Source organism: Hemiscyllium ocellatum, chromosome 31, assembly GCF_020745735.1.
Source record: "Hemiscyllium ocellatum isolate sHemOce1 chromosome 31, sHemOce1.pat.X.cur, whole genome shotgun sequence".
NCBI classification, from domain to species: Eukaryota; Metazoa; Chordata; class Chondrichthyes; order Orectolobiformes; family Hemiscylliidae; genus Hemiscyllium; species Hemiscyllium ocellatum.
Genome location: NC_083431.1, coordinates 4,100,633 through 4,114,307, shown reverse-complemented (window position 1 = coordinate 4,114,307; position 13,675 = coordinate 4,100,633). Strand labels below are relative to the sequence as shown.

The following is a 13,675-nucleotide window of genomic DNA, read 5'->3' as shown; positions in this document are numbered from 1 at the left end:
CCCTGTTATCCTGGATACCCTTTCTGATTAAAAATACAGCCTCTCCTACCGTCTAACCTACTGCGAATCCTCTTACAAGGATGCCTTCCTTGAAGAAGCTCTCTTCCTCCCTCTACAAGGATTTCAGTGAGTCCCTCTCTCACTGCACCCCCCAGGTCATCTCCTCTGCACAGAAGCCTGCTTGGCTCTCTCTCTCTTATTCCTGATGAAGGGCTTATGCTCGAAACGTCGAATTCTCTATTCCTGAGATGCTGCCTGGCCTGCTGTGCTTTGACCAGCAACACATTTGCAACCGTCTGCAGTAAACAATTTCAGATTCACTCCTGCCTGAGAGGAGATGTATCTCCTCAGTGCTGTCATCTCTGCTAGCACAGTTTCATTACACAAACATCCCGATCACATGGGCTTTTCTTTATTGGGGTCTGTCCATCATTTGAGCAACAACTATCTCCTCGAATTCCAGGCCACGGAACTGAATGCAGTGTATATGGAATCCAGTATGTTTGAATTACAACATAACTGGAATATAGTGTATATGGAATGCAGTGTATATGACTTGCGATGTATACGGAATCCAGCATATAGATCATTCTGGTATATCACGGGTTTCGTCAACACCATTTGGCTATAATGTGATTGGCAAATTGGGGACATTGTTGGGACAATATGAACTTTCCACTGAACGAGTATAGCAACTTTCTGTCGGGAAATTCTACAGCGCAATTGTCTACAGGGTGAGGTTATAGAGGAACACAGCTGTCACAATATAGCAGAACAACTTGTATATGAAAGGCAGTCTATCTGAAATGCAATGTATATTGGATACAGTGTGTATGGGGGTGCAGTGTGTATGGGGGTGCAGTGTGTATGGGGGTGCAGTGTATATGGAATGCGACAGACATGGGATACAGTGTATATGGGATGCAGTGCATATGGAATGCAGTGTATATACAATGCAGTGTATGTAGGATGCAATGTATACGGGACGCAGTGTATTTGGGATGCATATCAATGTAGTGTATATGAGATGTAGTGTATGTGGAATGTAGTTTATATGGTATGCAGTGTATATGGAATGTAGTGTATATGGGATGCAGTGTATATAGAATGCAGTGTATGTGGAGTGCAGAGTTCATGGAATGCAGTGTGTTTAGAATGCAATGTATATGGAATGCAGTGGATATAGTATAGAGTGTATATGGGATGCAGGGTTTATGGGGAGCAGTGTATATGGGGTGCACTGTAAATGGGATGCAGTGAATTTGGAATGCAGTGTTTATGGAATGCAGTGTACAGTATTTGGAATGCAGTCTATAAAGGATATAGTATATCTGGAGTGCAGTGTGTACGGGGTGCAGTGTGTACGGGGTGCAGTGTGTACGGGGTGCAGTGTATATGGGCTGCAGTATACTCCCCACCTTTGTTCTGGACATCATCCACGCCCTTCATCTCCTCCAAGAATGTCGTTTCCCTGGTCCCCAATGCCTCACCTTCAGCCTGGACATCCAGTCCCTGTACACATCCATCTACCACAATGAAGGCCTCCAAGCCCTCTGTTTCTTTCCCCCCTGGCATCGCCACCTATACCCTTCCACTGACATCGCCATCCACCTGGTGGAACAGGTCCTACCCCTCAACAACATCTTGTTCCACTCCTCCCTATTCCTCCAAACCAAAGGGGTAGCCATGGGCATCCGCATGGGCCTCAGTTATGCCTGTCTTTTCATTGGGTACATGGAACAGTCCATCATCCACAGCCACACTGGCACCATTCTCCAGCTTTTCCTCTGCTATGTTGATGACGGTATTGACAACCACCTCGTGCTCCCAAGAGGAGGTTGAACAGTTTATCAACTTCACCAACACCTTCCACCCCAATCTTAAGTTCACCTGGACAATCTTGGACACCTCCCTTCCCTTCCTGGACCTCTCCATCTCCATCTCCATCTCCAGTGATCGACTAACCACAGACATCAACTACAAATGCACGGACTCCCATTGCTACCTACCCCATCACCAGGGATATATTTCCCTCCTCGCCCCTATCTGTGTTCCAGAGACCATTCCCTGCATGACTCCCTGGTCCGATCCACACCCCTACCCCCGCCCCTACCCCCGCAACCAACCCACTCTTCCCTCCTGGCACCTTCCCCTGCCACCACAGGAATTGCAAAATCTGCACCCACACCTCCTCCCTCAGATTAGATTAGACTTACAGTGTGGAAACAGGCCCTTTGGCCCAACAAGTCCACACCGACCTCCATCCAAGGCCCCCAAGGAGCCTTCCACATCAGACAGAGATTTTCCTGCACCTCCAAACGTCTCAACTACTGTGTCTGTTACATGTGACGCGATCTCCTCTACATTGGGGAGACAGGATGCCAACTCGCAGAGCGTTTCAGAGAGCATCTCTGGGACACCCGCACCCATCAACCCCACTGCCCTGTGGCCGAACACTTCAACTCCCCCTCCTACTCCCCCAAGGACATAAAGGTCCTGGGCCTCCTCCATCTCCAAACCATAACCACCGGATGCCTCCTCTTCCACCTTGGGACCCTGCAACCACACAGGATCAATGTACATTTCACCAGTTCCCTCATTTCCCCTCTTCTCTACCTTATCCCAGATTAGATTCCCTACAGTGTGGAAACAGGACCTTCAGCCCAACAAGTCCACACTGACCCTCTGACTAGTAACCCACTCAGATCTATTTCCCTCTGACTGATGCACCTAACACTATATGGGTAATTTATCATGGCCAATTCACCTGGCCTGCAAATCTTTGGACTGTGGGAGGAAACCGGAGCACCCGGAGGAAACCCACGCAGACCCAGGGACAATGTGCAAACTCCACACAGAGAGTCACCCAAGGCTGGATTCGAACCTGGGACCCTGGTGCTGTGAGGCAGCAGTGCTAACCACTGAACTACTGTGCCACCTGTTCCAACCTTCCAACTCAGCACCGCCCTCTTGACCTGTCCATCGTCTTTCCCACCTATCCACTCCACCCTCCTCTCCGACCTATCACCATTACCCCCACCTCTGTCTACCTATTGCACTCTCAGCTACATTCATTGCAGTCCACCCCCTCCCACACCCTCAACTCACAGCCTCATTCTTTAAGAAGCGCTTATGCCTGAAACATCGATTCTCCTGCTCCTCGGATGCTGCCTGACCTGCTGCGCTTTTCTAGCACCACACTCTCAACTCTGATCTCCAGCATCTGCACTCCTCACTCTCTCCTCTTGTACGTGGGATGCAGTGTATATGGAATGCAGTATATTTGGGACACAGTGCATATGGGTTGCAGTGTATTTGGAATGCAGTATAAATGGACTGCAGTGTATATAGGATTTAGCATATATGGAATGCTGTGTATATGGGGTACAATGTGTATGAGATGCAGGGTGTATGGGATGCAGTGTATTTGGGATGCAGTGTATTTGGGATGCAGTATATATGGAATGCAGTGAATATTGGATGCAGCATATATGGGGTGCAGTGTATATGGGGTGCAGTGTATATGGGGTGCAGTGTATATGGGGTGCAGTGTATGTGGAGTGCAGTGTATGTGGAGTGCAGTGTATGTGGAGTGCAGTGTATGTGGGATACAGTATATATGGAATGCAGTGAACAGTATGATGAGTCAATGTATATGGGATACAGTATATGTCAGATACAGTGTATATAGAATGCAATGTACAGTATACGGGATGCAGTATATATGGAGTAGAGAGTATATGGAATGCAGTGTATATGGGATGTAGTATATTTGGAATGCAGTGTATATGGGATTCAGTGAATACAGGATGCAGTGCATTTGAGATGCAGTGTATTTGGAATGCAGTGTAATTGGGTTTCAGTGTATATGGGATACAGTGTATATGGAGTGCAGTGTATATGGGGTCCAAAGTGTATATGGTATGCAATGTACATTGGGTGCAGTCTCTATGGGGTGCAGTCTCTATGGGGTACAGTCTCTATGGGGTGCAGTGTGTATGGGGTGCAGTGTGTATTGGATACAGTCTCTATGGGGTGCAGTGTACATAGGGTGCAGTGTATATGGTGTGCAGTGTACATGAGGTGCAGTGTACATGAGGTGCAGTGTGTACGGGGTGCAGTGTACATGAGGTGCAGTGCGTACGGGGGTGCAGTGCGTACGGGGGTGCAGTGCGTACGGTGTGCAGTGTACATGAGGTGCAGTGTGTACGGGGGTGCAGTGTGTACGGGGGTGCAGTGTGTATGGGATGAGCCTGATTCTGGGAGATGTCCTAAAGCTGCACAGGATGCTCCAACATTAACAGCAGTTTCCCTGATACTCTCCTTGTGTTATAGAGATCCTCCATCACTGAGCTGCTGTCCAGGCTGGAGGCAGCAGGGCAATGAGTGCTCCATCGGTAAGTGTCTTTTACAACTCACGGCAAATGTTGAAATGTTAAAGTAAAGCAGTGTCTTGTCTCGAGGCTGGAACTGATGATCATATTCACTCTCTGAGCTGTGACCTCTCTGCTGTCAGGGACTGACATGACACTGTTATCTGATGTTGGAAAGAGTCCAGTAATGTGATTGGTTGGGTAAGAATTTTGTTTAGAATGGTGTGACCTGATTGGTTGAGCCAGGAGTATGGAAGGGGTTTTATTGGTCAGCTAGCTGACTGGGTATGATTGGTGGGAGTTGGGATAACACTGCATGGGTTAGTGGTTACATCTAACCAAGTTACTGATTATTCATCTCAACTAATGGTGGTCAAAATTTATGCCACCAGGGCACGTAGCTCAGGTTTCCAATAGAATGACAATTATTACCAACAACTACACTTGGTCTATAACCTGGTGTTATGTGGTTTTTAACTTTGTAACTCCCCTCCTCGTTTGGGATTTGATTCACTCACGGGAGCTGGTGTCACGGGCTGCACCAACATTTCTTGCCCACTCCTAATACCCCTGGGGAGGGTAAGGGTGAGCTAGTTCCTGAAACTGCTGTGGTCCCTGGGCGGGATGGGTCACACAGCCGTGGGGGGGGGGGGTTGGGGTGGTGTGTGATATAAATTCAGGATGTGCTGGAGAAGCTGTATCTGTCTCTGTGAGCAGGCAGGAACAGAGGGAACGTTTTGGATCCAGTATGACTGTTCATGAAGTTAATGGAGCTTGTACTCCTGAACACGCGAGAGTATGGGAAGATGTTTCTTGCTTAAAGTCATAGAGTCACACAGCGCGGAAACAGACCCTTCGGTTCAACTTGTCCACGCCGACCAAGTTTCCCAAACTAAACTGACTGCATTTGGATCATATCCCTCTAAACCTTTCCTGTCTGTGTACCCATCCAAAATGCTTTCCAATGTTGCAATTGTACCAGCCTCCACCACTTCCTCTGGCAGCTCATTCCATACACATACCACCCTCTGTGTGAAAAAGTTGTCTCTCAGGTCCCTTTTATATCTTTCCCCTCACCTTAAACGTATGTCCTCTAGTTTTGAACTCCCCCACCCTTTACTACAGCCCTCATGATTTATAAACCTCTATTAGGTCACTCTTCAACCCCTCCTCCACTCCAGTGAACCAAGTCCCACCCTATCCAGCCCCTCCCTATAACTCACACCCTCCAGGCCTGGCAACATTCTGGTCCATCCTTTCTGACCCCCCCCAGTTTAATCATATCCTCCCTATAGCAGAGTGACCAGAACTGCTCACTGTACAACAGAAGTGGTCTCACCAATGTCCTGTACAACCTCAACATGACACCCCAACTCCTACACTCAACGGTCTGAGCAATGAGGTCATGTTTTCCAAATGCCTTCTTTCTCACCCTGTCTACCTGAAAGGCAATTTTTGATGATTAGATTAGATTCCCTACAGTGTGGAACCAGGCCCTTCAGCCCAACAAGTCCCTCCGAAGAGAAACCCTACATTTCTCTCTGACTAATGCACCTAACACTACAGGCAATTTACCACAGCCAATTCACCTGACCTGCACATCTTTGGACTGTGGGAGGAAACCGGAGCACCCGGAGGAAACCCACACAGACTCGGGGAGGATGTACAAACTCCACACAGACAATTGCTCAAGGCTGGTGTCAAACCCAGGACCCTGGTGTCGTGAGGCAGTAGTGCTAACCACTGAGCCACTGTGCTGTTAGGTCTTGCTGTTGTACAACACTCCCCAGGGGCTCACCATTGACTGTGTCAGTCCTGCCCTGGTTTGTCTTACCAAAATGCAACATCTCACTTCTATCCAAATTAAACTCCATCTGCCACTCCTCAGCTCATTGGCCCAATTGATCAAAATTCCTCTATAAGCTTCCTCACCCTCGAAAGGAGATGAAAAATGACTTGGAACTGGAAGATCAGGACAGCTTTGGGAGAGGGTTCAGTGTATGCTTGTGGTGGGCCATAGCACTGAGTGTGGATTTCAAAATGTAGAGGTGGTTGCTAACTGAGGAGCATTGGCTGTCTCGGAGATTCCTGTAATCTTGAGAGGATCCAACGATTATCGAAGAATCATACTGGACTCAAAATGTTCACTCTGTTTCTCTCTCCACAGGCACTGCTGAGTTTCTCCAGCACACTTTCCTGTTTGATTACTCAGGTAGCTATTGGTTGGTGATGAGTTTGGACAGTCTGCTGGGGTTCAATCGTTTACATCTCACACTCTCTGGAATCCACCGGATCACTGTGCGGAGGCACTAGATTCCCACCTGCAAACAGGGAATGAGATTACTCCTCAGGGAACATTATCCCATCCTCAGTGCTCATTTATTTACAAATGAACAGCCATTTCTGATAGTCACAGAGTCACAGAGATGTACAGCATGGAACAGACCCTTCGGTCCAACTCGTCCATGTCGACCAGATATCCCAACCCAACCCAGTCCCACCTGCCAGCACTCGGCCCATATCCCTCCAAACCCTTCCTATTCATATACCCATCCTAATGCCTCTTAAATGCTGCAATTGTACCAGCCTCCACCACATCCTCTGGCAGCTCATTCCATACACGTACCACCCTCTGTGTGAAAAAGTTACCCCTTATGTCTCTTTTAAATCTTTCCCCTCTCACCCTAAACCTATGCCCTCTAGTTCTGCACTCCCTGATCCCAGGGAAAAGACTTTGTCTATTTACCCTATCCATGCCCCTCATAATTTTGTAAACCTCTATAAGGTCACCCCTCAGCCTCCGACGCTCCAGGGAAAACAGCCCCAGCCTGTTCAGCCTCTCCCTGTAGCTCAGATCCTCCAACCCTGGCAACATCCTTGTAAATCTTTTCTAAATCCTTCCAAGATAGTGCTGCCTCTCACTGAGCCAGGCATTATGGGGCAGATCTGAAAGATGCTATGGATTCAGGATTTTTAGAGAGGGGTGTGGGGTGGGTCACATATTTACCCCCACCGCCATCACCACTAAGACAGGTTGCCCTCACCCCCTCTCCCTCTACCCCTACCATCGTCATGGTGTTGTTCATGGGATCTTGCTGTGTACTGTTGTGGGTTGTTGCGTTTCCAGCGATGACTGTACTATTGGCTGTGAGGTGGGGTGGGGGGGGCGGGGTTTTGAGGTGTTCAGTGAGCTCTCACCTTTCTCTGTCTGCAGCGATCTGCGACGGGCCACATTCCTGCAGCCCGCAAGAGATCTGCATCCGGCCTGGAGTCTGCCGCTGTCCCCACGGATTCTTCGGAGCCAAGTGCGTGACCAGTGAGTACACACTGTGACCCCCAGCCCATTAAAGCTGTGCTGTCTGTCCCCACACTCTGCGGCCTGGGGGTGACTGGTGTCAGCAGTGCTCCCTCCCTCCCTGACTGCCTCCATCCTCTCAGCCCTCCCTAGCTCTGTAACCTCCTCTAACACACCCTTCAGAGCTCTCTCAGCCCCCATCCCCAGACCATTCCCCATCTTTACACCAGCCTGTGCCTTCAGCTCCGACCTCTGGGAATTCTCCCCCTCTCCCCCTCTCTTCCTTTAATCTTTCACCAGGGTCTAGTCTGCTCTCATCCCTCCTGGAGTGGGATCAGGTTCAGGCTTTGTTTGAAACATCCTTGAGCAGCTGCCGCAGAGTGTGAAGCTCCACGTTGTTGTTGTAGAGTAGCACCTACCCCGTCACCATCCTCTGGCCATTCTGCTCTCAGTCTAGAATGGGCCACAGCCCCAGCTTCAGTTGGGGAGAGGGTGGGGGTTGGAATCCGACAGATACACATTACAAATATCGATCATATCCAAGCATTACCATCCTCAGATACACAAATGTCAGGGTTAATACTGAAACAATGAGGGTACAGCAGAGAACCATGTTTCTGGAGGGTGAAATGATTCTACTGATCCCAGGGAACATGGAATCTAAACATGCTTAGGTCTCATGATCTGATGAGATCAAGAGCATGTCTCGAATGTTACATGGACATACTGATCATGTGATAATATTCTAGATTCAATAAGGTCATAGATCATTTCCCCCTCACCCACAGCACAATTGGAAGGAATCACACTCCAACAGCCACACTCCCTTTCACTCGGGGTCTCTCTCTCTCTCTCTCTCTCACACACACACCCAGTTTAAACTCCCCTCTCTGGCTATTGAGCTCTCTTACACTTTCTCTGTCAGTCCCTGTTTCTGTCTCACATTGAGACCCGCACTGTCGGAGGGTCAGTGCTGAGGGAGTGCCGCACTGCCGGAGGGTCAGTGCTGAGGGAGCGCCGCACTGTCGGAGGGTCAGTGCTGAGGGAGCGCCGCACTGTCGGAGGGTCAGTGCTGAGGGAGTGCCGCACTGTCGGAGGGTCAGTGCTGAGGGAGTGCCGCACTGTCGGAGGGTCAGTGCTGAGGGAGTGCTGCACTGTCGGAGGGTCAGTGCTGAGGGAGTGCCGCACTGTCAGAGGGTCAGTGCTGAGGGAGTGAGCACTGTTGGAGGATCAGTGCTGAGGGAGCGCCGTACTGTCAGAGGGTCAGTGCTGAGGGAGTGCTGCACTGTCGGAGGGTCAGTGCTGAGGGAATGCTGCACTGTCGGAGGGTCAGTGCTGAGGGAATGCTGCACTGTCAGAGGGTCAGTGCTGAGGGAGTGCCGCACTGTCGGAGGGTCAGTGCTGAGGGAGTGCTACACTATCAGAGGGTCAGTGCTGAGGGAGTGCCACACTGTCGGAGGGTCAGTGCTGAGGGAGTGCTGCACTGTCGGAGGGTCAGTGCTGAGGGAGTGCTGCACTGTCGGAGGGTCAGTGCTGAGGGAGTGCTGCACTGTCAGAGGGTCAGTGCTGAGGGAGTGCCGCCATGTCAGAGGGTCAGTGCTGAGGGAATGCTGCACTGTCAGAGGGTCAGTGCTGAGGGAGTGCCGCACTGTCGGAGGGTCAGTGCTGAGGGAGTGCCGCACTGTCGGAGGGTCAGTGCTGAGGGAGTGCCGCACTGTCGGAGGGTCAGTGCTGAGGGAGTGCCGCACTGTCGGAGGGTCAGTGCTGAGGGAGTGGGCACTGTCAGAGGGTCAGTGCTGAGGGAGTGCCGCACTGTCAGAGGGTCAGTGCTGAGGGAGTGGTCACTGTCAGAGGGTCAGTGCTGAGGGAGTGGGCACTGTCGGAGGGTCAGTGCTGAGGGAATGCTGCACAGCCCTGAGTGTAAAGGGCCCCTTGGCCAATATTTTGCGATGAGAAAGGGGTGTGTGGGTATGACTGTGGGTAAGGGTGGTCCATCCTCCAGCATCATTGAGGCAGGACGTACTCTCTCCCTGGATCACTCAGAGACTGCTTCCTTGCTCTATTTCTCATGAGTGTGTGTGGGATCTTGCTGGGTATGGGTTGGGCCTGCTCTTTCGCTGCATTTAATTGGCTGTCAAGCATTGCCGAAGATGCGGGCGGCGCCAGCTGAATGCACGTGTTGATGTGGTTTTGTTTCTGTCTCCCTGCAGGGTGTCCGGATCAGTTTTGGGGTCCGGACTGTCGGAATGAGTGTCCGTGCCACCCGAACGGGAGGTGTGAAGCGAGGACAGGGAGGTGCCTGTGTTACCGCGGTTACTGGGGCCCACGGTGCAGCAGGAAGTGTGACTGTCTCCATGGCCAGTGTGATAGCAGTACCGGGAGCTGCCAGTGTGAGGCAGGCTGGTGGGGACATGACTGCAGCAGACTGTGTCGCTGTGAGACAGGGAAGTCAGTGTGTGACCCACAGACAGGGAGGTGTCTCTGCTCCCCTGGGTACTGGGGCACACGGTGTAACCTGCTGTGTTACTGTCACCGCTCGCCATGTGGCCAGCTAACCGGGGTGTGTGAGTGTACCGCCGGCTGGTGGGGGCCTCTGTGTGAACGCCGCTGTGCCTGTCTACATGGATTCTGTAACTCCACCAATGGGCACTGCGTGTGCCAGCCCGGCTATCACGGCACAACCTGCAACCAGCCCTGCCAGACTGGCCTCTACGGAGAGAACTGCCGCAAGAGGTAGGAGCAAACACCCCCTCCCCGCCCCCACCCTCACCGGCCCAAACCCCACCCCCTCCCCCACCCCCACCCTGCCCAAACCCCACCCCACACCCCCCACCCTCACCCTGCCCAAACCCCACCCCCTCCCCCACCCCGCACCAACCCCCACCCTGCCCAAACCCCACCCCCACCCCGCACCAACCCCCACCCTGCCTAAACCCCACCCCCTCCCCCACCCCCACCCCACACCCCCCACCCTCACCCTGCCCAAACCCCACCCCCTCCCCCACCCTGCCCAAACCCCACCCCTACCCCCACCCCGCACCAAACCCCATCCTGCCCAAACCCCACCCCCACCCCGCACCAACCCCCACCCTGCCTAAACCCCACCCCCACCCCCACCCTCACCCTCACCCTCACCCTGCCCAAACCCCATCCCACACCCCCACCCCACCCCACACCTCACATCCCGCACCAGTCCCCACTCCCCACCCCACACCCCCCACCCCTCACCCTGCACCAACCCCACCCCGCATCCTTGCCCTGCCCAAACCCCGCCTCCACCCCTCACCCTGCCCAAACCTCACCCCACACTCCCCACTCCTCACCCCACACCATGCACCAACCCCACCCCGCACCAACCCCACCCCGCACCACCCCCCACCCACTGCCCTCCCCAGGGTTTGCACAGGGACTGGGGAGCAATCCAGGTATTTACGTACCCACTCACACTCAAACACCCCCCCGCCCACACACGCAGCCGCTCACACTCACACCCACCTGCTCACACTCTCATGCACCTTCTCTCTCACACACACACCCCCTCGCTCTCTCTCTCACACACACACACACCCTCACGTGCACAAACACACACCTACTTTTACACCCCCCCTCCACTCACAAAACACACACACACACACACACACACACACACACACACACACACACACACACACACACACACACACACACACACACACACACACACACACACACACATCCTCACGAGGAATGAGGAAAGTGTGTCCAGCAGGCTAAGATAAAAGGTAGGGTGGAGGGACTTGGGGGAGGGGCGTTGGAGATGTGATAGGTGGAAGGAGGTCAAGGGGAGGGTGATAGGCCGGAGTGGGGTGGGGGGCGGAGAGGTCAGGAAGAAGATTGCAGGTTAGGAGGGCGGTGCTGAGTTCGAGGGATTTGACTGAGATAAGGTGTGGGGAGGGGAAATGAGGACCTCACCCTCACCTTAACCTCCTTCTACCTATCGCATTTCCAACGCCCCTCCCCCAAGTCCCTCCTCCCTACCTTTTATCTTAGCCTGCTGGACACACTTTCCTCATTCCTGAAGAAGGGCTTATGCCCGAAACGTCGATTCTCCTGCTCCTTGGATGCCTTGGTAAATTATCCCATAGGGTTAGGTGCATTAGTCAGAGGGAAATTGGTCTGTGTGGGTTACTCTTCGGAGGGTCAGTGTGGACTTGTTGGGCCGAAGGGCCTGTTTCCCCACTGTAGGGAATCTAATCTAAACTCCCGTTCATTCATGCACACCCTCTCTCTCTCACACACACCCACGCTCACACTCACACACGCACTCTGTGGGATCGTTTTCAAATAAAGACCAAAATTGGGGAGTGGGAACAATATCCTTTTGTTCAGCGATCACAGCACAAGCTCAAGGCCAGAATAGAATCCTGAAATACAGACCTTACAGCAACCCCCTTTAAACACAGTTGTTGCATATATTAAAGTCTCGTCACTATAGAGTTATAGTTTTATCTGTAGTACACAAAGGTTTGAAGGGTCTCTGGCCTGGGAGACAGGGGATGGTCTAAATAAGTTAGAAATCAAAATAAAAGAATAAAGAATATGAAACTGATTACTGCAGCTGGGTGGTGAGATTTATTTCCCATTTGCCGGTTTGAGTTTCATTTATTCATACAGTTTCATCCAAGTGCTATAGTTTCTTAAAGGGACAATGACCCAGTTAGAAGGTGTTTAACAGGTATCAATCTACCCAGGTCCCAGCGATGGTTGGGAAGGGCTGATTAATGTTATACTGTTTCGTGGTGACTTGATGGGGATGGTATTAATCAGTATGCTGAGGTAAACACTCCTAGTAATGTGGTGATGGGTTTGAAAGGGTTTGTTTAAATTTGGATTCTACGGAGTAAATAGGAAGCTGGTATCAATGAGGAAAGCAAGCTGGTGAGAGTTAATAAAGATACCCGATAATGCAATATCTCATTACACAATATCTCACAACTCACACATCCCCTCACACTCACACATCCTCTCACACTCACACATCCTCTCACACTCACGCATCCTCTCACACTCACGCATCCCCTCACACTCACGCATCCCCTCACACTCACGCATCCCCTCACACTCACGCATCCCCTCACACTCACGCATCCTCTCACACTCACGCATCCTCTCACACTCACGCATCCCCTCACACTCACGCATCCCCTCACACTCATACACCCTCTCACATTCATACTCCCTCTCACACTCACATATACACAGGCACATCCTCAGACACACACACTCTCTCTCTCTCACACACACACTCTCTCACACTCACACATTTCACTCTTGCATTCAGATATATATATATTTACTCCATCTCACAAACATACTTTCACACACACATTCACTCAGTCTCACACACACTTTCACTAACACTCACTTGCACACACACATTCAGACTCACATAGACACACATGCAGATTCACTCATACACACCCACACACACTTCAAGGAGAGGGTCAAAATAGACTTCTCTCTGTTCTATTTTAAAAAGAAAACACTTTCTAGACAAGGTTGGATGTTCCTGAAAGCCAACAGCTGAAGGTGTGGGATGTTCCAGAGCCTGTCGGTCTGGCGCTCGGTCACTACTCCAATGTCGCTGTCTCTGTGCAGGCACAGCTTGGTCAGGGAATAGCAGCTGCAGAGATTCTTCCATCTCTCTCTTCAGAAGGAGAATCAGGTTTCACACTGACAGTGCAGGGAGATAGGCACCAGCTGATAGAACTACTATTAACACGATGGGCCAAATGGCCTCATTCAGCACCAAAATAGTGCTGAGATTCTGTGAAGGGTTTTCTTTTCAAACTGCTATATAAGTGCGCTGCCTTGTCATTGCAGTAAGAAGGTGGCTCAGTGGTTAGCACTGCTGCCTCCCAGCGCCAGGGACCCGGGTTCGATTCCAGCCTCGGGTGACTGTCTGTGTGGAGTTTGTACATTCTCCCCGTGTCTGCATGGGTTTCCTCCCACAGTCCAAAGATGTGCA

At 51.4% G+C, this 13,675-nt stretch overlaps 1 protein-coding gene across 2 annotated transcripts in view; it reads left to right on the top strand.

Annotated features, from left to right (window-relative positions):
• Window positions 1-13,675, top strand: part of scarf1 (scavenger receptor class F, member 1) — a 39,850-nt gene that overhangs the window by 3,605 nt on the left and 22,570 nt on the right. Inside the window, exons 2-5 of one of the 2 annotated variants that reach the window (XM_060848010.1) lie at window positions 4,336-4,397; window positions 6,541-6,585; window positions 7,588-7,689; window positions 9,879-10,401. In XM_060848010.1, coding sequence (XP_060703993.1) covers window positions 4,336-4,397; window positions 6,541-6,585; window positions 7,588-7,689; window positions 9,879-10,401 — 732 coding nt within the window. The remainder of the gene's footprint in view (window positions 1-4,335; window positions 4,398-6,540; window positions 6,586-7,587; window positions 7,690-9,878; window positions 10,402-13,675) is intronic. The other variant, XM_060848011.1, reaches the window with a different exon arrangement.